Source organism: Hydractinia symbiolongicarpus, chromosome 2, assembly GCF_029227915.1.
Source record: "Hydractinia symbiolongicarpus strain clone_291-10 chromosome 2, HSymV2.1, whole genome shotgun sequence".
In the NCBI taxonomy this organism is placed as follows: domain Eukaryota; kingdom Metazoa; phylum Cnidaria; class Hydrozoa; order Anthoathecata; family Hydractiniidae; genus Hydractinia; species Hydractinia symbiolongicarpus.
Window position 1 is genome coordinate 19286429 of NC_079876.1, and position 25378 is coordinate 19311806.

The 25378-nt window shown below is 33.5% G+C and overlaps 1 protein-coding gene across 3 annotated transcripts in view; it reads right to left on the minus strand.

Moving 5' to 3' along the window:
• LOC130629912 (TNF receptor-associated factor 5-like) overlaps positions 1-18364 on the minus strand; it is a 30045-nt gene extending 11681 nt beyond the window's left edge. For 2 of the 3 annotated variants that reach the window (XM_057443289.1, XM_057443287.1), the window contains exons 1-4: positions 15436-16100; positions 9349-9529; positions 6908-6959; positions 2223-2327 (exon numbers count right to left, since the gene is read on the minus strand). In XM_057443289.1, the coding sequence (XP_057299272.1) occupies positions 2223-2327; positions 6908-6959; positions 9349-9506 (315 nt within the window). In that variant the 5' untranslated portion in view covers positions 9507-9529; positions 15436-16100. Of the gene's footprint in view, positions 1-2222; positions 2328-6907; positions 6960-9348; positions 9530-15435; positions 16101-17876; positions 18000-18092 lie in introns of those variants that run through there. The other variant, XM_057443288.1, reaches the window with a different exon arrangement.
• Positions 18365-25378: the final 7014 nt, after the last annotated feature.

The following is a 25378-nucleotide window of genomic DNA, read 5'->3' on the forward strand; positions in this document are numbered from 1 at the left end:
CTAACCGTTTTTTATGTTACACTGTAAAATACAAAGCCCGAAGTTAAATGTACAGACCGAGGTAGTTATGTCTGGGCCCAACAGAATACCCTGATTGTATCACCAACACCTGAATTATCGTATTACTATAAAGGAGTAGTTTTTACAACATGCGGAAAAGTCAACTGAGACAGAAAAACAATAAGATGACGTAAACAGTGGCCCGTATATACACATTTCTTTATAAAAGATTATTTACCTGTTGCATCAATTATGAATATGCCATTAACCTATCTGTTCTAAAACGGGTGTGTTGACCCATCTTGAGAAAATTATTGTTCTATAACTTCATTTCCAAATCTAGGGTCTGTTATTACAGATCCTACAAGCCCTACCTCCCTCAGGTCTTTTTCAAATGGATTTTTTCAAGGTAGGGCCTATAATAACAGACCCTACCTTTTGAAATGAAGATAGGGTCTGTAATAACAGACCCTACCTTTTGAAATGAAGGCAGGGTCTGTTATACAAAAAGTAGGGGGATCTTGGTTACTTTTGTACCATATGTTTCTTTAACCCCAATTTTATTGATTTTTACCTAATTAAGCGCTGCAAACCATAAACGCTTTAAAAATGGCAGAAAAAGTTTCACTTCGTCCAATAAGAATTCCATTACAAAATTTATATGCATTGTGAAATGGTTGTTTGCTGACGTCGGGTCCGGCAAAATAATTTTAATTTTGAAACAAATGGCTCCTTATTTTTTTTTTGTGTGTGTATGACTGTTAAAGAGCGTGCAGTTTTGACTTTTTTGTTTAATCAATGATTATGTTTTTTATAGATAATTAGCCTTTCATTATTCAAATTAGACCTAAATATTCTGTTAGTCAGCAGCAACACTTCAAATTAGTAGTATTTGATTAGTTTTTCCTTACTGTAAATTCTAGCAGCAGTATCATATGCAGTTTGTATTTTTAATATTTGAAATACCTGTATTGTTTTATAATACAAAACGTCAAAAACATTTGTAAGTAGTAATAACAGTAGCACCCTTGTACATAGTTTAAGGCTTTTCAAGAATGGGTAAATTTGTGCTTCAACAGCCTGGATTTAATCAAAGTATGGTGGGCTCTATTTTAGCACTATTGTCCTGAACAAGCTGAGCTTCCATAGAATGGCCAACAAAATGAAATGCTACGCATTTTAGATAACTACAATGTTGCTTCTGCTTGGTGCCGACATGCGCAAAATGTGGCCTTCTGAAACTGTCTTTAATAGGCGGCACAACAATGCTGTTAGAATGGCGGTTGTTCGTAATGCTCAATATAGCGAGCAGGTTAATGCTACATGTTCACAAAATGCTGAAATGCAGGCTGCTGCGCGTCAAGCATAAAATATGAGAATGTTGCGAATTGATGCAAAGCAGGCTGTTGCTGCTCGGCAAATGTATAATGATCAGCGTGTTATAAATAGACGCCAGACAGATATAAAAAGTCGTGCTGCTGAAATGCACCACATTATAACATAATACGTCAAAATATTGTGAAATTTCTTAAAAAAATTTGACGATACATAAAACACGGTCTAGTATTTTTTTAATAAAAAATTAGTTTTTAAAAACCTACACAACTTTTTATTTCCTAAATAAGAGAGCTATTACTGGTACGTAATAAGATCAGAATCCTAATCTACATGGCATAAAACAATTTTTTAGTAAACGGAAATTGCAGGAATGTAATATTTTTAAAATTTGTCACGTATTTTCCAAAACTGCCGCAGCATATTTTGGTGGTTTGTTTTGATGTTATATCAGGCATGAGAAGAAGTATTAGATCGGGTCTGCAAAGCGCGGTTATTTTGCCGTCCATGTGATAACACAATGTATAAATCAGTAAATAAAGTTCATGTGTGTATGAAGTGCGAAAAATATAACAACGATATTAATCGTAAAATTTAATCGTAAATTAAAAAAGTATTTTTATCGTGAAAATGTTCGCTGCAAAATTCATTCGAATGCGGGAACAATTTTAAGCCGTTAATAACACATAACCAACCTAACTTGTCCCCAAAATAACCTCTAAAAGTGACTAAATTTTGCGCAAGTGACTAATAATTTTACAGACTACAGATTTTTACCGGATATTTTGCAGCTTTTTTTTTACAGATTTTTCCAAAAAGGTAAAGTAGTTATAATCATATCTATTGCACACATTTTAACATGTATTTATGATAGCAAACAAACGTACCATCATCTTGCAAAGCTCACCAGTCCACTCACATCCTTTTGCGGTATTCTTATATTTAGCTGTCACAGATGAAAGCATCCAATCTATCATTATTGACGGTTGTCCCTAAGAATATTAAAAAACAGTTAAATTTTGTTTAGTCTTATTCAGAATTCTTAACATAAACATTATAACTTTGTGTGTATAAAAAAATAATGCCAGTGAAGGTTTACGTTAAAATCTTTAAGATTTTCTTTGGCCAACCACACGTCAGTGGCATGTTATACTTACGTTTATCTCTGTATAGCCGATATATGTGAATCAATTTATGCGAGACCATATTTTCACCAGAAAAAAAAGGCTGTCTAAAAAGGCAATATAGTGAACTATCCCAAATCGCTTTTTATTTTCGTGCATGGTCCACGGGTTTACGTTTAGTATCTTTTATCAATAACAGTATTCTGTCTGTCGGATCCTGCTGAGAAGACTTTTCCTGCTCTGAGAATATTACAGTTTTCTAAATTTTGTAAACCTTTTTATAATTTTTCTGTTCGTTTACATTTCTTGTTATTTATAGCTAGGTAGGTTTGTTTTGTTAGCTTAGCGAGCCCATAGCCAGCCTAATCACATAGCGCGTGGCCTTGTGGTTATGGAGTTCGCTTCGCAATCACAAGGTCCGTGGTTCGGTCCACAGCGCAGGCATGTTTAGCAAGTGTCTTTACTACAGCTACGGGTCAACCCATGCCATGTGAGGGAAATTGGGTAGGTAATGCCGGTGTATACTTAATGTATACATTCCGAACCAGGACCCACACAGTGTTTCAAACACTTAAGTGGCTATATCCTGTATAAATATTCGGAATAATAATAATAATAATAATTGCTGGTAAGTACTCCTTGAACTGTTGATGTTAATGTAAATCCTCATCCTCGATTACATGGTAGTTTGAATGTGAGGGCTGACTTCGCTCAATATTAGAGGGCATTAAGAGCCAAACAAAATGTAGAAAGTGCTCTGCCACGTAGTAAAGCAGATGCACAACGTCATAGTGTAAAACGAGTAAATCAATTACACAAACAAGCCGCAGCAAAACGTAAGGCAAAATTTTTACCCTTTGTTGTACCGTTAAATGTTGCTTTTCTTTCTCTTGGGTGAGGTTTCAAATCCCATGGCTTCCTTCTTTACAAAAAAAAGGAATTTGTTTTTCCTATTAAAAATATGTTTGCATTTCTTTTTCTTAAAATCCTTTTTGGCACAGTTAACATTCTTAAACTGAAGGTCAGGGTTACTACAGGGTTATAACATGTACCAGTGTCCTCTTCTAACAGTCAATATACTTTTATTTTTTCATAAAATTAAGAATGTAAGCAATTTTGTGAATAAATGAAAAATATCCTTTTTAAAAATTGCTTTGCCTACTTCACAGGATAAAGTTTTTCTTATGCTGTCAGCAATAGAATCATAGGAAATATAACTTTTCAGTATTCATTTTATATTTATTTGACTACTGGTGGCTTCACTTGACGTTTTGACGGCTGTTATAGCAATAATATCTATGCCGGCATATTGTGTCAAGTGTCATGCTGGGTAACCCCTCTTTTTATTTTAATCACACTTAAAATCTTTTTTCATTACAAATGAATTGTTAGAAATGAAGAAATTTTTGCGAAAAATATGACATGCTTTGAATACAAGGCAGGTTAAGTTACTGTGGTGTGCAGGGTATGTAATGTGCCAAGTTATATAAATGTATAATGGATCATCCATTTAGGAAGAGTTTGTGTTAAGTGACTTTTGATATCGTCAAAATAGAAATGCTTTGGGAAAAATTCACTAATGTCCTAAAAATACCTTAATTCTCTAACTAAGAAAGTACAGTTAATATACAATTTTGATGCAAATTTCGCCAGATTTTTTAAAAAAATCCTGCAAATCATTAACCAAAATTGTTAGCGAGTATAAAATTTAAGTATAACATATAAAAGTCGTAAACATACGCTGCTGCTAACACAGAAAACGTGGAAACGTGACACATTAAGAATAAGATTAAATTATTTAATGTAACTGCTTCGCAATGACATTTCTGCGAGTAAAATCTTCGCACATTTTGCGGAAACTAATTTTGGCGAAGGGACAATGGCATTCATGAATGGTGTCACAATATAACGTGCTGATTAAAAGGAGATACATAAATAGATACAATTCGACTTTTCCCTTCAATTAGACTTTTCACCATGATTATTATGCCAAAGGACTATAGGACCATAGCAAAAACTCCAAGGAATGTTCCAACATAGACAAAATGGGGTGGTTATTACGCTTATCTTGGGTTGAAAGTAGGTATAGTTAGAAAGTTGAATGATATAGAACAAGACATTGATCACATAGCGCTAATAGTTAATATTAAACATTGTTTAAATGTAACCTTATTTGTTTTAAAGTTGAGAGTTGGCGAGTTTTAGTAGAACTTGTAACAGGCGTTAAGTACACCTTTTATATTTAGATTTTTATATTTATCAGCATGAAAGTCATAGTCAGAAATTAAATTAGAAAAAGGTATAGTCTTGTACAATATCTGATTTCCCTCTCACTGGCTAGTCAAGAACTGTATATATTGGGAAAATGGTCTGAATGCAGAAATGGATTAAAGAATTGTACAGAGATCAGGGAAAGATGGGATTGTTACCAATTAATTAAAATAAAGTGCCCCTGCGGTAAGTGTACATTTAGTTCGTGTACTTTTAATAAAACACTTAAGATTTAGGAATTCCATATCTTCTTGATTTCCTCTTAGATTTGTAGCATTTCCGTACACTATAAGTTTCACAATTATAGTTTTTATGACTTTAATAATTTTACATTACATTTTATACATTGAAATATTGCTTCCTTTTGTATGTGTGAATGTTAAACCAAATATAAAAATAATCATAATAAATCTGGATATTTTTAAGTTTAGAAACTGTATTTCCGAAACCACCCAAAGCTATGAATGTTCCATTTAATGGAGACGGATTGAACATATTTAATTTTCAGAGGTCATATGAAGGAAATGTTCAACTGCACAATACGCCTAAGAAAAAGAAAAGTCATTGTCAAATTTGCAATAGCTGACAAGGAAGTACACCTATCAGCATCGACAATATGCGACACAGAAGAGAAGTTGATGATAATGTCACTCAAGAACATAATAAGTATTTGGATTTGGTAAGTAAATTACAATTTGATATTATTGCAGATAGTCATTTTAGTTACTATTTGTCATTTTTTGGCACTTTCTCTGTTTCAATTTTCGCAAAAGGCATGTTTTAAAGAAAATCTATAGTTTTTGGCTCTGTAATTCGAATTCAGTTTAGTAAACATACTGGAAAAGTATTTCATGGCACAGAACAGACCAAAAAACCGACAAAATATCTAAACTTATTTAACAACATAAATAAAAAAGGCATTTGATCAAATGGTTCTTCTTTTTTCATACTGAAAACCCATTTCCATGATTAACACATAAATTGTTGCTTTATATTAGGGGATATTAAGTAAAAACGGCGGAAGCATTGCTCGGAAAGTAGTGTACAATGTTTTGCTACAGTAAGTAAAGATTTTAGATTTCTGTTTCAACAACTTCATAAAGAGCTGGGCGTTTTTAAATTCGCCTTGAATAGCAAGTACTGGGTATAGCTAGGGATGATGTTAAATTAATGCTGTATAAAATTTGAAATTAAAAAGTGTTACCAAAAGCTATTCACTGTTTTTACTTTTTATTTGATTAGAGATAGCTTATAAAAATCTTAAAAAGGTTTATATGCGTTTCTTAAAAAAGTAGTACAAATTAAATTTACACGTTTTCTGTCGTCGTTTTCTTTTCAGCCTGACTAACACTATAGCGTACAATAAGACTGGGAAGCATGGCAAAAAAAAGTTTACTGAATTGACATTGTATAATGTTATTGTTGGTAAATAAATGATTTGTAAATCATATCTATGTTTTTCACGAACATTTCATCTCATTTTCACACCTTCATGCGCGAGTTTAGATATCGTGCATCCAATTTTTGTGCACCTCGATATTTTACGAATTTAGTTTTTTTTCCACGTAGTCAAAATAGAATGAAGGCATATGCATGACTTAGTGGTATTTTTTATATCGATGTACCTATTCTTTTTAGAGAACGTTATGAAATGTAACAAAAGACGATGTGAGACGGTTCTGCGTGGACGTGCTCAAGCAAGCCCCCTTTATGAAAGTAGGTTTAAAAAAACCAGACAGTAATTGTATTATATAGTTCATTTTTACTGTGAATAACTGAATCAATTTTAATACAAATGTGAATTGATTTGACTCCCTTGGATGCATTCTTAATCATGATATTTCAGTACACGGACCGGTCTGCGGACGTCAATATAACGTTCCTTTTACATTAACTTTCAAAATACGTCGCTACAGAATGTGGTCGTATGTTGCAAACAGAACCTCGCGCCAACCTTAATCTAACGGTTTAAAAGAACGTTCATTTGACGTTTTTAGAACGTTGTTTTGCCTGCTAAGTTGTACTGTGGCATGACTGATACATATTGTCGTTGTAATACAATGCTCTGTATAAAAGCAATTACTTTTGATTTTAGAAGTATGGATACACGCAAATTTTGATAAATAGCCGTAATGATGAATGCTGCAGAAAACTTTTACTTCATCTTACTTTCTTACCTGTGTTTGGAATATTTCAAAACGACATCTCGGGCAGACAAATCCGAAACCACTAAAAACAAAAACAAATGTAATACAAGAAAATAAGAGTTTGGAAATCAAAAAACTATTTTCCGAATTGTCATAATGTTTGCTGCGAAGGAAATTATTTACCCAACCTTGATTTCAGAAGCTATTTCTTTATGGAAATTCATGATAGGACAAAAAATTGTCATTGGCTCTTCTCAAATAATTGCCAAAACATGGCCTAAGAAAAAGGTTTGTTTATGCTTACCCCAGAATTATTTCTGAGCAAAATGGCGTCAACGGAAGTTTGGTATAAGTGCTTATAACATAGACAGCATTTATTGTATCTGTCTAGACATATGTAGCTACTCCTTTTACTGTGATAAAAACTTGGGCAAAAGTCTAAAGTTTATTGATTCAATGAGAGGTTTTCCCAGCCTTGATTAACGTGGTATTTTTGCGATGGTAGTCTGCGTTTTTGATCAATCTGACGATAAATTGAAGCATCTAACGAAAACTTATTTCACAAACTTAAATTATTTGGTGGCTGATTAGCCGGGTGAGCTGCTATGAAGAGGCACCGACTTGTAGTCTTTGGTGATGAAGGTCGTGAGATCAAACCTTAGCCGAGTCATGTCGTATACTATAAAAGTGTGAATCGATTTTTTCGACTAACGTTCAGCATGAGAACACAGGTTGATATCTTAGGCTGCAGCGTAGTTTAAAGATTTGTTAGTTTGCACCGCTTTTGATAGCTCAAATAGTAGCAAAAATAACAAAAGCAACAGGTTGTCGAATGTGGCTTTGCAAAAACCCTGTGTTTATATTAAAAGCAAAGATACGGTTCAATTTTTGAACTTTGACAAAAGCTTATTCTGAAAATAGAAATTGCTAGGACGCTAGGCTATATTGTGAAACGTTACATCTGGGGGCTACAATACTTACTGAGTTTCAATATTTATCTATAAGACAACTGGATGCAACATTTTTAGGTCCTATACCTTTTAGAGGCTTTCATATTGTTAGTACTCGAAACTACCCCTAAAAATCCCTTAACCCTATTCGGTCCGGGGGGGGGGGCGGATTCCGCCCCCCCTGACGGTTTTTATTAATAACTCCTGATTGCTTTGTTATATGGCTATGATACTTACTGAGTTTCAACATTTATCTATTAGACACCTGCATGCTAATTTTTTAGGTCCCATACCTTTCAGAGGCTTTGATATTGGCCATTACTCGAAACTACCCCTAAAAATCTCTATGAAATCCTTACAATGGGGAAAATATAATAACTCCTGTTAGGATTATCCTTAGAACTTGAAACTTGCAAGACAACTTTGTTTCATCAAGAAGAATCATTTTGAATAATTTGAACACGTGACTAATCCGATTTCCCGATTTTGTCGGATTTTACCCGAAAATCGGGAAAAAACGGATTTTCGGGCAATTTTTGGCAATTTTTTATCCGATCTATGTAAAAACCGGAAGATATTTTAAATAACTTTTATTTAGCTTTCAGAAACTTCAAACAGAATGTAAAAATTCGCTCTAGAACAAAAGTAATTATATTTTAAGCAGGTAGTGGCATTTTTAACAATTTTCAAGCTTTTGATGACGTCACAGAAAATGTGCTGACGCAAGAAAATTTTTTTTGGCGCCATTTTGTTCCGTTTATGACGTACTATAAGTGTGCCAAGTTTGATTCAATTTGAACAACCCTATGAAAAGTTATTGAGGGGGGGGGGGGGCGGAATCCGGGCTATATTTGTCAATTTTTCATGCTATCTATGCAAAAATCGGAAAACATGTTAAATAACCTTTATTTAGCTTTCCGAAACTTTAAAGAGAATGTAAAAATTCGCTCTAGAACTAAAGTAATTGTATTGCAAGCAGATAGTGGCATTTTGAACAAATTTCAAGCTTTTGATGACGTCACAGAAAATGTGCTGACGCAAGCAAAAGTTTATTGTGCTATTTTGTTCCTTTTGTGGCGTAATATAAGTGTGCTAAGTTTTATTCACTTTTGACAAGCCTATGAAAAAAACCCCGGACCGAATAGGGTTAAGAATATGTTTCTCGCCATGCCTGTCTATGGACAACTTTTAAATCATACTGAATTTTCTCTCTTAGCATTTTTATGTATCCTGAATCCCAAAAAGAGATCCAAAAAATGCACACAATGTCACAGGCTACCCCCTTGATCCCCAGAACGTTCTTTATTCCTACAAAATTGGTTCATTTTTGTAACTTTTACTTAAACGAGACAACATGAGTAGCCTTTACCTGTTATTGTAATAATGAACCATTTAACTTTCAAAGTGAATAAAGATTTTGATAATTTGTTTTAAAACGTTATCCAAATACTTATAACGTGAGTTGTAGTTAGCATTCTGTTCTCTGGTCAGGGCTTAGCTAAATCAATTTTTCTAACATACCTTTTTTCGCTGATCTTCTTTAAGTCATCCAAACAGCTTTTACATAGACCATGATCGCAACCTAACTGCATATCATCTTTTATCAGTATCTGACAAATAACACAATACAAACCTCCTTTCACTTTCTCAACAACTTTAAGGTCATGATTTGTAGCCATCTTTTATTTTCAAGATATTTTGCCTAAAAGCACAAAAAAATTTAAAAAAATTAGCGTAATCTTTCTTAATTACTAGTCACAACTTGAAAGGTAAATTCCGTGGTTTCCCTAACAACGAGCAAGGATATAAATGTGCATTGAACTTTCGTAAAAAGTTGTGTTTAAGTCAAAAACATTCGCGTGGCCAGAACGTCTAAATGACAGTCATTGCTATTCTTTTTCTATTTGGTGGTAAAGTCAAAATATATGTATATTGCGTAGCTCACGTGATGTAAAACAGAACTTGATACTATTCATGTATATATTTTATCAGGTAAAAATTATTTTGTTACCAGCTATAGTTAGCCAGCTGGATAAAACTGTGGGAAGTTATGCTGGCTAGCTAGTTAGCTAGCTAGATAGCTCACCTTTTCAATTTTACCTAACTTTCTCTTAGTTGGAGTAATAACTTTTTCAATAGCACGTTAGAAGCTGAAGGAATAATTATATCCTAGTCATTAGCCCGTGGAACAATCCACGGGAATTCGTAGTCGTAATTTTTTCGCGCAATGCTAAGGTGGGCGTAAGTGCATCAGAGAGTTCATTAAACTGCGTTAAACTTGCGAGTTTGACGCACTGTTAAGCGCCTTTGAGATGGGCCAAAACTTTGAAAATACAGTATACTCTCGTTAAGTGGGACACTCAAGGGACGGAGAAAAAAATGTACTACTTAGAGGGCGTTCTACTTAAGCGAATCTCCTTATAAGTGGAATTTTCATTAAATAGCTCAATATGTCCAAGATTTTTTGAGAGACTTCAGGAATTCGTTAAACCTATTTAGCCCCTTCTCCGTCCCTTTTTTAATAACTTTTTATGAAGAATGAATGACAGTTACAAAGTGCACGCACAATGATAAACTCGACCAGTTAAGTCTTAAAATTTAAAGTCTAGAGATTTTGCTCACCTAAAGAATATGCTCATACAAAAAAACACAATTCTTCCTTTTTCCAAGGAGATAATTGGCACAAAAATTGAACAAACAAACAGAGAGAGTAGGACAGGACTTCTGTAAAGGGTACAAAGGTTTCGACTCATATTCCTGAACCAAGGTACCCAAAATGTCTAGCTGAGTCACCTCAAAAGAGGTCTACGAACAGTCTTCAGCAGAAACTAGACATTTCTTTCATCCATAACTTTTCATCTGTCCTACTCTGTACAATCTTGTACTCTGTACAATCTTGTGTGACTGCGGTAAGAAGTGGAGTCGTCACACTCCAAAGATAAGACCAGTGCAGTCAAACCCCCTTGCTGACATAATTTTTATGTTGTTTTTGGTTTTTTTTCGACTGGGATAATAAGTGGAGTTGTCACTGTCCAAAGATAAGACCTGGTAAAGTCAAACCCCTTGCTGGCGTAATTTTTATTTTGGTTTTCGTTTTTTTTTGACTGGGTTAATAAGTGGAGTCGTCACTTTCCAAAGACAAGACTACAAAGAAAAAAAAAGAATAGTCAAATCCTCTTGCTGATAAAACCGGAAGTTGCGGTGCGGACTGCAATTTACCTAAGCTCTTTAAGTAAAAGGATGTAAGGTTGTACACCATTTAGCAAGCTTTTTTGCAAGGGAACACTGCTCTGTCGTTGCAATGAAACCGCTTACTATGGACTTGGTTTTAAGCGACAGTAGTGTAATGGCCATTGTCCAAATTTCCAGAGCAGTTGATTACAGCCCTAAGTTGTAGTGCTTTCTACAGTGATAGGTATAGAAACAATGCCCGGTAAGGTGTGAGAGGAGAACAAACCTTAGACACAAGATCTTTGTTATAGGCAAAGCGCTTTAATTGCAGAATCAAAATTGGACTGGACTCTGCGGCCTCTTTTTCAACTGTTGCAGTTTGGTAACTATTGCAGTAGTGACAGAAGTACGAGTTGTTAATGCCTGACAATTCTTCTCTCTCCAAAAAGTTATCTATTGACGATTGTAGGGCATTTGAAGAAATGGACTTACTTGCTCAGAAGTGCTAATATTATTGCAAGCGTTGCAAGTAGTACAGATTTTCACATGAATAATCTACCAAAAAAAGGAAAGGCTAAAGACAACTCTGGTATGAGATACTCAAGAATCTCTAGGGCATCTTGCTTAGTTAAAGTATTAAAAGCAGCGCCGTTTGCATTAGAAATAAAGCCTTTTAATTCATTTAGAGATAGGTAAGGTTTCACTGAAACCTTGGAGGAGGATAACTTGCGTAGAATGCTTACAAAACTTCTACCTATCGCCATATTAGAATCATTTGCAGAGATGGCTGTGGCGACTACGGGTAACACATAAAAACATTTCAAGATGAAATTGATGCTTTATGTTACGCCCTGAGAAATTGTGTCCTTAATCCAAAATTTTACTCAAAACGTACTCATAATCTGTAGCGTCTATACGAAACATTTCTCTGAAGCCAATCCTATCTTCTATTTTCAACTCTTATAATTTTATTAAAACATTCTTTTTTACGCATTTTACACCCATGTTCTTGTTTTACCCCGGTGGGGCTTTTCGTCATCTGAATGCATTAATTTATTTACCAGAAAAAAAGTTGTTAAATCCTGACCCACCGTCGCCATCTTGAATTAAAGAATGAACGACTTTTCTGAAAATTTGATTGTTTGATAAAACATATTTGATAACAGACCTATATCCATATCAATTTTCGTTCCGCGGAATATACATACCAAAATACCGAATAACATGAAAACGAGATTAGTTATGAGCGAATTTTTAGTTTGCGGTGAAGTAGTGCAGATATGGTTTGTTTACAAGAAGTATTTGCAAAATTAATTTGTCATACAGATTGTCAACATTTGGTGATAATATGGGATAATAGCATGTATCATTGGGCCGTTCTAATGCTTTTTAATTATTATTCTTGGTGTTAAATGAGCTAGATATTACTAGCTTTGAATATATGGGTAGCAATCTAGATGGCTGGTTGACTTGTTTTTGGTGATGTTGCTGGTATATAACCTTTCTCCAGCTATTGAGTGTACCTTATTTTTTAAACAACATCTGTGAAAATAACATTAGCTAGGCTTACTGACTGTGGTTTTAAAATAGTAGTTGGGTTGACCTTCTGGGTGCCTTAACTCGTTAATTTTTTCAAGTAAGGGTAGTTTTGGAAGTATTTTTAACTCACATTTTACACATTTGTGATTTCAGAATGAGGATACTAATTTGACTTGGTGGAAAAAGTTGGACTAAATTTTCCTTGGAATGTTCTTGCTTATTTGTGTTAAATTTTAAGCCTCTGTCGTAGATTGAATTTGGTAAAAAAATTATTTAAAATTTTAAAATATAAGGTTGACTAAAAGGATGATATCCTAATTCTTAAATTTTGTACTCAGAGAGTAACCATCTTGGTATTTTTTTAGGCAAATAAAATTGTCCAGTGATTTTCCTCGGTCAAAAACAAATTTTTCCTTGAGAGAATCACAAAAACACAAAATGTTTGCTGACGTACTGCCTTAGATAAAAAGAAATTCCTGTAAAATTTTGTCCACAAAATTTTTGTCATGTTGAACTTTACCTTTAATAAGTGAAAGCAATGAGGAATTTTTTGTGACGTCAAAAAAATATTTTTGGTTTTATATTTTTATAAATCGACTCTATGGAAGAATTCCATGGAGATTATTTTCTGTAAAGAAACAATTTGAACAATTCTGCAAGATTAATTTTCAAGATTATGACAAAAATTAAGCACGCTGAAATCCAGACATTCTTATGAGAAAAAGTAGATTCTTTTATTTTCCTTTTTTGAATAAAAACCTAAAAAAATAAGGTGTCATTTAAAAAATATATATATCTATATATGCAGATTTATGATAAGCTCTATGCTCTATCAATTCGTATTACTTACAAGCTGTAAGTATTAAGGTTAACCATTACAATGCTTGATACAAATGTACGATTATTTACAGGGAGTGCGACAGTTTTATAATCACAACAGTCAATAGTTTAAAAATTTTAATTTTAAATATTTTTTTTTACGCAACAAATGTTGAAAAATGATTTGTTAATTACTCATGCAGCTAAGCTATAGCTACAACTCTGGAAAAAATACTTGTATGAAAATGCTATAAGAAAACCCAGCCTTTGTAAGTCAATGTTACTTTACTTTTGTACTCCAGGTTTCTGGCATACTTCTGTTAGCATCAGAAAAGCATATTCAGTATTCAACATTGATTTTGAGGGAATGGAGAGCTCAAAATAAAATTCACAATATGTTTTTCCAGGGTTGTAACTTAGCTGGCTACTTTGACTAGCTACCACACCAGCAAGCTAATTTTAATATTTTGAACTGATCAGAGTGATTTGAAGTGCCACTGAGCGTTGATAAACTATATATTGAGTTTTAGTTCTAAATTTACTTGGAAACAGTAAAATAAAAATGTATTCACATCATTCTAAAAACGTGGTTAGGTTTTAGGTTTAGCTAGCTAACATATACCAAAAGATACGCCCTAAAATAAAGACCGCGCATTTTTATGGCCTGTTTGGGGTTAAGAAATAAGCTCCTCTTGTAAATAGCGCTTAAAAAGCTAAAGTTGACATTTTCTTAACTTTTTGTTTACTTAAAAACATAAGAACAATTTCAGCAAAAAATTAAGTACATGCAGCTTCAGACTATAAAAATGCAAATAGTTACAGATGAACTAAAATTTTCGAAGTAAATTCCAAATTTGTGTTTAAAACAAAAATCCTCTTAAAATATATCGTACTCTTCTTCATAAAACTTGTTTTTATTACTTGTTTATAACTTTGATCTAAATAATTAAACCTTAAAAATCTCAGCGGTGGAGAGCACGGGCATTTTGAAATGACTACATGCGAACAAACGAATAATTGAACCGTAAACAATGTCAGATTTATAAAAATAATGTATGTTTTGATGAGAAGAAAGTTATGGAACGATAACTTTAGTCAATGAGTTATTACCAATTAGCAGATTAACATAAGTTTTTTGTACGCTATTTCAGCCACAGGGAGAAAAAAATCAATTTTTGTCCTATTGAATTGAAAAAGGAGTGAAAATTGCACTCGTTTCTCAGTAGAAAATAAAAATATGGCACATATTTCGTGCAGATTGACCTAACCAAATGCAAAAAAAAAAAACTTAACCAATGATAATAAGGAAAAAAATATCCTTTCAAAAGCAGTCTTGTATTGTGCCTACATGGTTTTAACAAGGATTATAGGTTTCATCACATCAGAAGATAACAGAGTAACGAAAAATATCGCTTCAAAAGTGGACTTACAAATTAATAACTTTTTTTACTGTCATTGTTTTTTTAAAACGTTGGTAATATTTGTTGGGCTTTTCACAACTTGGATTAAAAATTTGTCAATTTTCATCTGAAGGAATCTTTTTAATAACTTCTTTTCGCTAGCTCTCAGACTTTATTGGTTTTTAAGTACTGGTTATTATTCAAAATAATTTGTTTAATTTTTTGTCATTGTTATGATAAACTCCAGTTGTGAATATGGTCATAACTCAAAACTTTAAAACTGCTACTACTTTTATGTCATGAATTGACACGTGACTAACCGGTGTTCTAATTTTCATTCTTATTCTACCCAAAACTATAAAAATTAGATCTTTTTGCGAAAAATCGAAACAGAACTCCAAACTTAGATTTAAACCAAAGTAAGAGAAAACTTGAGGATATAGCTTTTTTTAAAAAAAATAATGCCACAGCAAAATTATTGCATTTTGTTTCTATATGCTATACCACAACTGTATTAAATGTACTGTGTAGAAGAGTTTGTGAGAAGTTCTAAAGAAGAAAAAAAAATCGGCAGAAAATAATAAAAGTGAAAGTTAAAATTTATACATTGGGCCATTGGAGTATGGCGCTCTTATACCTACGTGATTTAGCAGAAGAAGAATAAAAAAAATATACTTACATAAAAATTTTGGAATGCCACCGAAACGTGCAAAAATCAACGTGAACTGATAGCTTTCTCCGAGTTACTTGGCTAAATAATATTTTAATGAGAAAGTAGGAGCATTTGATTTCATATTGTGATGTTTAATTAAAATCTTGCTATATTGTTGTACCTATGACTGCAGTATAACTTTATTAGCTGTCTTTGTCCTACTCACCGTTTATGAATTAGTCTGTCTAATACTTTTTAATTAAGATCTAGATTCCTGGAATATTTTCACGCCATAGGGTCCATGACTGTTGCACGGAGCAACGCGTTTTTCGAATGGTTGTAAAGGTCCTCTGTAATTTTATATTAAGAAAATAATTTACAAAGTGGTGGCTACCCACCACAATGATGAACTCAACCTGTTAGGTCTTTGGAAACAAACTAGAGGTTGTACTCCCCAGAGGAAATGCCTTCAGAAGTATAATTCTCCCTCTTTCAAGGAATTAAAAATAAAAAGCAAAATAAAAACGACACAATACATTTGAAAAGATGGACAGAACTTTAACAAAGGGCAGGAAGGTTTCAACCCATACTTCTGAACCTAAGTACCCAGGATGACTAGCTGGGTCACCTCGAAAAGGTCCGCGGACGGTCATCAGCAGAAACTAGACATCCCTATCTTCCTAAAGTAAACTTTGACCCCTTTCTGTTCAACTGTGCTATTCTTTGTTACATATAAACTGTTTATACCGAAAAATATTACCTGGGGTCAATGAGAGAGATAAAACAGTTTATATTGTACTTATTAACTGATAGTTATTTTGTTGAGGTGTCTAGAAACCAGGATTATTCTTTAGATATATATATTAAGTAAACGAAAGTCAAGAATGACGATGATACTTGTGATAAGGTTGTAAAGACCAAAAAGATAACGTTTGATTTAAATTTTATTGTATTAATTTTTCAAATCCATGTACAAAGAGAAAAAAATATTTCAATAACCAGATATATTTTTTTTAAACTTTTTTTGAACGAAAGTTTACTATTCGTCAGAAGAAGAGTCTATCACACAAATTTGACGCCGTTTTCATGGTTGCTCATTGTGCTGATGAATGTTTATACTAAAAACGCAGTTATTTATGTTTACACCATTAAAAATGGATTTAAAATTATCAACATTTCTTGCTGTTTTTCTGGCGGAGTGATTGGAGATTTCAGATTTACTGTAACTTGATTTTTGATTCTGTAAGTATGTAGCTGTTTTAACGATTCTCCGGAAATGTTATTTGTTCGCATTTATAGCTACCATTATTGTTGCTATACGATTAAAAAAGTTATACCGTGCTGTATGTAAGCCCGTCGTTAAGGCTTTTTAACCAACCAGCGCTACGAAATTCCCTACAGATGTTTGCGTTACGCATACTAATCACTAGCTAGTTGTCAAGCTGATGCCAAGGTGTCAAAGTATACTAGTAATTAAACACAGACATCATTATGTTATTAACCCTCAAGTAAAATTCTTACCAAGAATAAGTTAAGTAAGAATTTTCATATTTTAAGAAACAAAATGCTTGTTCCAAGAAAATAAGCATTATAATTCTTGTTAAGCATTAGCACTTCTTAAAATAAATAAGAACTTTCTTAAAATCCTTGAAACAAGAATTGCTTTTACGTGCATTTTTTTACAAGCTCTACAAGGGTCAAAAGGATACACCTTTTTTCTTTTATTAGAACAATTTTTTTCTATTAGAAAAATTTTATAAGAATGATGAGACTGAGATTTGCTGAAATATAAGAACAAAAAAAGAACAATGGCAAGGCGAAAAATTTACTGATATTCTAATTTTTTTTGCAAAAACATAACAAACATAGAGGAAAAACACAACAAACATGAAGAAATATCTTTCAAGGCAGAATTTTTCACAAAATAAATTTTTGCGTTTTTGGGAAAACTCGATTTTAATGTAATGTACTGTGAAATAGATTAAAAATACTCAAAATTTAAGAACAAAATAAGAACAATTTCAGGCTGAACTAAAGAACACTTGAGCCTGAAGCTAAATTTCATGGTTCTTATAAAAAATGTAGACGAGTTAAAAGATAGAGATAAAGTAGAGAAAAAAACACATAAATATTACGTAACGTAAAACTTTTTCAGTAAAACACAACATAAATGATACATATTTTTAAACTCTATTTTATTGTTCATTGTTTGAAGGCAAAATGAGTTTGATTTTCGTCAATGAGCCTCTCAAATGACTGGTTTCAATGAAAAATTCCTTAATTATTCGCTTTATTTTGCTCGAGCTATAAAATCCATAGTTCCGTTCTGCAAAGTGGCATTTTTAGCACCACATGCTTTATTTAATCTTAAAAGCAGTGGTACCATAGTATCAAACATACCCTGTTAGTAGTGGTACCATAGTATCAAACATACCCTGTTAGTAGTGGTACCATAGTATCAAACATACCCTGTTAGTAGTGGTGCCATAGATCAAGCATACCCTGTTTTAACTGCATTATGTAGGTCCGAAAACAAAATATAGTTATCGTGTGAACCATCACACTAAAATGAGGAAAACACGGTTTGAATCCTAAAAGTAACGAGACACCAATTTATACACACACACACCAAACGAACAGTAGTTTTAAAAAATCAACTTGATTTTAAGTTTAAGTTCACTTACCTTTTGCCCAATTCTCGGTATTTCTGTCAATCGAAACTTCGTTTTCTTGCCATTTTATATATCTAGGAAAATAAATATTTATAAATATGGACAGAAAATGGTACTCTTGGCATTTCTATGACATTTCCATGACATTTCAGCCTGAATTCCTTTACTGCTTTTAAGAACAAAAAAATGTGAGTTTAGAATTACTAAGAAACAATTATTTCTGAACATTTTTTTTTAGTTTTGCGACACGTTTTTTTATAAACATAACTTCCCAAGCATAATTTTATTTCTAGGAAAATAAAAACTATAAATAACTTCCCAAGCATAACTAAATATAAAGTTTTGTTATTTCCAGGAAAATAAAAACTATAAATAACTTCCCACGTATAACTGAATATGAAGTTTTGTTATTTCCAGGAAAAAAAACTATAAATAACTTCCCAAGCCTAACTAAATATGAAGTTTTGTTATTTCTAGGAAAATAAAAACTATAAATAAACTGAGGGTCTTAATGGTCCAGGTTTATCACTGACTTCTGATTGTTTATAATCATGTTTTGTAGATACATTAAGTTGATATAAAGTCAAGATGTTACTTAAAATGCATCAAAACTAACCGCACTTCATATTGAGCACACCCTTCCGAAAGTGTCTCTGGATGTACCATTAAAACGCATTTTTCGAAAGCCATAGTGATGAAAAATTACTTCGAATGTTGTCAAACAAAAAATCTACCTTTCATCCGAACTTTTTAAATCTTACCTTGCTAAAATTACGACAAAAAAATTATTTACTTTATCACGTCGAAAACAAAGGCACAAAATGGCTATAAAGTTGAGGATAGCGGTAATAATTTAAATAATCACATTTTATGTGTTAAGTGAATGTGGAAAAACTAGATATTTATAACCTTGATCGTTTCTAGATATAATACAGATTTTAACTCGGATTTCACCCCTCCGGTCAGAAGTAGGATGAAAATATAAACATGTCTAAGTTTAAAGGGACTGTCCAGTAAAAAAATAAGTTTTATTATATCAACTAATATGTACTTATTACTAAAGAATATCTGCATCTTTTAAAACATAATATATTAATACGCTTATGTAAGTTGTTTTCTTTTTTTCAATTCCCTCGTGAAGCATCACCTTTGGATCGCCATTTTGTTTGAATAATTCAGCATGAATGAGAGGCTAAACACACATGTTTCCCCTGACGTAGCACAATGGTGAGAAAATCAAAACAAAACGCGCTAGCCCGTTAAAGGATAGACCGGAACAAAAAATCTTATTGACTTGTTTTATTTTCGTTTATTATTTTTAAGTCAGTTAATACCCCCGTGTAGCATATATTCGGAAATGTGTTATAAATAATTTATCAGATTTCACAGGTTCTGTTATTATTCGCTAAAGGCGCTTCGCTGAAGATAAAATTTAAAGATCAAAATGTAAAAGAAGCCGCTTCAGCGCGACATTACGCAATTTCCCCTCGAAAGCAAACTAAGTAACATTTTTGTTTCTTTTTGTGAAACAACTCTGAACGGAGAAAGGTCGAAAAACTTGCTGTTAGTATGGCCTACTGTTCGGCGTACGGTTGTAAAAACAACATTAAGTCAAACAAAGATAAAAGCTTCTTTCTAATGCCTAAGAATCCTGAAGTTAGCAAAGCCTGGATTGCCGCAATTAACAGAACAAAGCTGCCAGCTAAAGTATTTCTATGCTCTGACCATTTTGAAGAAACCTGCTTTGACCCAAGCTGGAAACTTCAGAATGAATTATTTTATAAAGATCGTCCTTGCAAACAGCGGTTGATTCCAAATTCAGTGCCGACAATTTTTTGTCATAAGACTGCCCCTAAGGAACGTACATCCTCCACATCGCGAGCCAAACGAAGTCAATCTAAAGACGTAAGCAAATCCGTTTTTTTTATAAGAATGTTAATCTTGAAAATTATTCTTAATTTCCTCGTATTTTGCTATTGGTATTGACAAAGCCTTGAATGTTCTTAACATTTTTCGAGTATATCATCTTCGTTCCCATTCCTTTTTATTACTTCGTTCGATCGTTATTAGTTGGTGAAGTCAGCCTTGATTGAAGATTCTGAGCAATTATGTTTAATCGATAATGAAGTTGAATTTGAAGTTGAATCCAAATTATCAATTGGAATACAGGCCATACCAAAAACACAAACGAGTGCAACCCAATATAAAGATACGTCAGTACGAAGTACATGTACACAAACGTCGTGTTCTGTAGCAGATGCGCAAACGCAAACCCAAGTAGCTGTTGTACATGCTTCTTGTCAAACTGAAAATGAAACGGACACATATAACGGTATGGCTTTCGACTTTATTTCATTTTCATGCTTAACCGAAGTGGCAAATTATTTTGTAATTTTTAAGAATGTATATGTTTTCAGATTCAAATTGTACTGATTCCTCATTTAATTTCGATTTGGATAACGTGAACCTACAAAGCGCAGCAGCAGCTCTGAACAGTACATTCAATATCCTACACAAAGGTAAATATTTTCTTATACGTGCACGAATTTACAATGAAAAAATTATTAATGAAGGAACTGTTTATATCGTTTTTCTTCATTTAATACTTCAGGTAATATAAGCAACACATTGGAAATGCTAGGATTGTCGAATTTAATTGAACCACCAACTTCTGAATTTTCACACGGGGGACACGATTTGGACGAGGACGTAATTTCCGATGGCGACAATGAGAGTGAGGATGATGAATGGCTAGTCAAATCTCTTGAGAAGTAACAAAACAAAAATAAATTTCCAACCACTTCCATAAAGTCGTATTTATGAATCTATTTTTTGCATATTCCTTATTTCAGGGCTGATAAAAGTGACCCTAATTATTCAATTAGTCAAGAGATGGATGAAGGGGAAGACGAAGAACAAGAACAAGAACGTATTGAACATCGAAACATGGAGTCATGCAAGCAAAAACTTACTTGGTGTACGAAACATGTATCAAAGAGCTGATTAAGTATTGCATAAAGTGTGGTTCCATCATAGACAGTGAAAGCATCAGCGAAGTTAAGAATACTGGCAGTCAGCTAACGTACAAGATACAGTGTGTAAAAGGTTAAGTAAAACATTTATTGATCGATTCTGAAAAATAGCCTGTAGCTCCCTCCTAGGTTCTAATTTAATTGTTGAATTTTAGGTTGTAACTACAACTGGTCTGGTCAACCAAAACTAAATTGCACCAAAGGACCTGGTAATTTACACTTAACCGCTGCTATTGAACTAGCTGGAATAACATTTAACAAAATGTTAAAATTTGTAAACATATTAAACTTGCAATTCATTTCCAAAACCATGTACTACGAGCATCGTGGCAACTTTGCTTACCCAGAGGTAGATCATGCTTGGCGAAAAGAAAAACAGATACTGTCACGTGAAATTACAAATGAAAATCGGCAGCTAGAACTTGCCGTTGACGGTCAATGTGATACAGCTGGTCACAACGCCACCTACAGTACCGTATCGGCGATGGACTGCCAGACAAACAAAATATTAAATTTCAGCATAGTACACGTGAAGGTAAATTTGTTTACGTTTGAGTGTTCCTAAATATATATTTCTATCTCATCGGCTTTTAACTTCTTCTTACATTTAGGAGGTAACCAGCTCACAAGCAATGGAAAAAGAAGGCTTTATCAGATGTATCCAAGAACTTCAAGAAGACATGGAACTTCCAATACGTGTGATTTTCACTGATAGGCATCCCTCCATAAAGAAGCTAATGAGGACCGACCCAAGATTTACAAAAATTATTCATCAGTTCGATCCTTGGCACATTGGGAAGGGACTCGTTAAAAAGTTAATAAAGGCTTCAAAAAAGAAAGGTATGTTACTTTTGTTGTAGAGTGATTAAGATCTCAATGTGCGGATTTTATTAAATTATTTCTTCATAGACTTAAACATACTTGCAAGCTGGGCACCTGCAGTGGTCAACCATCTGTACTGGTCAATCCATAATTGTAATGGTAGTGGAAAAGAGTTAGTTGAAAGATTTACGTCGATAATTCACCACTCTGTCAACAAACATACCTTTACCCACAACAAGACATACAAAGCTTGCGACCATCCAAGATTAAATGAGGAAGAGACAGAAAGAAAAAAGTGGCTTGTGATGGGTTCTGAAGCTCACAACAAATTGGTTAAAATTGTGACACAGCCTTGCCTTGTAAAAGATATTGAAAAGCTTACGGAGCAAATCAACACTACCCTCTTGGAAGTTTTTCATTCACTGAAAATTAGGTACTTGCCAAAGTCAACCTTTTTTAAATGGAAAAGATGCTCGCTGGTACCCAACTCGCTATTTTAGATCACAACCACAACATCAACAGAGAACAGGTATATAAAACATTGCAAATTTTATGTTTTTGATATTAAATATGCAATATTTTGTATGTGCTCTGATAATCTTTAGAAACACTCAGTTAACAAAGAAGGAATTCGGAAACCACTTTTCAAAGTCGCGTATTCCAAACCGATCAAAAGATTTGTATCCAAAATTGTGAAAGTTGATAAGGATTATGGCTACTTACACTATATCCTGCAAAAAATAATGAAACGCGCCGAATGTAAAAAAAAAGTTTCAGAAAGAAATCGGATGAAACGCCAACTGTCGTTAAAGATACTCCCGATGACAGGCCACCTCGCGAAGAAATTATCGAAAAATCGACCAAATATAAACGTATAAAATTGTAAATATAAAATTTCTAATACACGTTTTTAATTTTTAAGCAATCCGATGAATACTTCTTCTAACGTTTCTTAAATTTGCACAAAAAAATCTATTACTACGTTTCTTAAAAAAACAGATTCTTATACGAAAAAAATGTGTATGACTTTTGTAAATATGTACAAGTAGTGTATATAACAACTATTCGTCTTCTATCTCCGCTATCCAAGAAAAATCCATTTCAACCAGTTCTCCCCCTTCTGCGTCACCCTTAAACCCAGTGTATCGTCCATCTACACTAGGATACTCCTCCCTGATCTTACAAACTGCACACGCTGGTATGACACGTCGTACACCTCGCCCAAGTTTGTTGTGGATAAACCAGCAAAACTGTCGATAAGCACCGTAACGGTACGTCCTAAAATTTTTAGCAAAATAAGTTAAGTCAATCGTCGAATTTTTAGTAACGCGGGAGAGATTAAATAGATTACCTATTTGGTACATGGTCACGCTCAGGTAAACCGCGACTTTCCCGGTCATATAGCGCGACTAACGCTGTCCATAACACATCTTTCTACAACACGATGTAGTTAAAATGTGGATGCTGTGTGATGCATTCCTGATCTTAAAATAATTATCATGAAGTTAGAAAAAAGTCTGGAAATATAAACTCCCCTTATTATTTTTGGAAATATATAAAAATAAATCGCTACCATTAAGATTGAAGTATTTTTTGGCATCGATTTCAACACAGCAAACACACTCTTTCTCTGTCGGCATCCTCTCACATTTACCACAACGACACCAATCAGTAACAGGCTTACACAATCTAGGATTTTGCTGAGGATCGAAGTCGCCTGATCATCAAAAGCATCATTAAAAACCCGCCTAGGCTGTGAAGCAATTTCGGAATCTGATCTTTCTGGTTCATACTGAAATCCTAATACCGTGAAATTTTTGTTCGACGAAGACATATTAATAATCGTATTTCATAATTTGTAGAGAAGAGTTTAAAATTAAAAGTTTTTTTAAATAAGTTTCTAAACAGTTAACTTCTAGGGGGGTTCATATTTTGTACTAAAAACGCTACACACTTTCGCTACCTAGTCTGTTTTTCACCACTGTTCTACGTCACATGCATAATTACGCATATTAAATTTTTAACCCAGGCCGTTTTGCGCGCATTTGCAGCAACGAGACGAAGCCATGCTTTAACAACATCTACGATAAAAAGGTTTGTTTATATATGTGATTAAGTGAATAATATCAAAAAAGAAATGTATCGTAAATGTGTAAATAAATGTGTCATAATTTTAAATTACAAATAATATTTTAAAATAATTTTTCACCGGACAGTCCCTTTAAAAAACATTACCTTGTTAGCGTTCGAAAGCTCCACCAGCAATCACCACTGATTCTCACTGGAATATATCAGCTTACCTCCAAGTGATTGTGCAACTTCCACACCGTTGACCTACTTCAAGATTTTTTGGAAATGTGAATTGAATCAGCTGATATCGGATCAAGAAAATTTATATAGTATTCAATTTAATTGCCATCTCAGTTGTCACTCTTCCTGTATACAATATGTACTGGGCTGCTGAAACAAGATATGCGCCAATTGCAGATGTTATTTTTTTCCCATTATTGTGAATCCTGCACGACGTATTAATTTTTTCCATATTTTGGCTCTGCAAGTAACCAAAAATGAACCGCTTCCTATGTCGTATAGAGGCTACTTGAAACACTGCTAAAGCCACAAAACTTTAAAATCTTCTGTGATAATTGTTTTTAAAATGGTTTTAACTCGTCTTGAAAAAATGGGTATTTTGCAAACGCTATCCTCGCAGTCAGTCGTTTCAACTTGATTCGAACAACAAAATGATACAGTAAAAGTGTGTGCAAATTATCAGCAACTACTCTGACCCAGGGAAAGCTCGGAGCGTAAGACTGCGGCACCGCCAAAAATTACAATATGTGAAAATAAACTGTCCGACAGCTGTACAGGACTACAACAGGTCTATAGTTGGAGTTGATTTTTAGATAAGCTCTTTAAAAAACCAAACAAACAACAATAACAAAAGATGGCAACTAAAGGTATTATTTCATTGTGTAAATATTGCTAAAGTGAGTAATTGATTTTCGTCGTCATTGTAACCAATTAAAGGTGAAAAAAAGTCACAATTCAGTTTGTTAAAATTCGCAATGGCAATTGCAACTCTGACAAACTGAAGTACAATCGTAAGGAGTGTTGAAAGACCACGAAAAAGAAGTCTGATGCTGAGTTGGTTATTCAACAGTGAAAACACTATCAACTGTCGATGATGTTTGATACGATAGTATTTAGGCCAGAAAGCCGGGAAAATATAATAAATGTCAACCATGCAAAGTTTCCAAATTTCTTAGAAGTGGAAGTTAGAAGAAAGGTAAATAAACTCGTGACGGACCTTTTTTTCAAGCCAACTTGACAGACACTAACATTTAGATTATTCGTCATGACATCCATCGCATTGTAAGACTTCTGAAGAGACTCATTTGAGAAATACTGATCACTAGGGCAGAGGTTATGATTTCACTTTTTTTT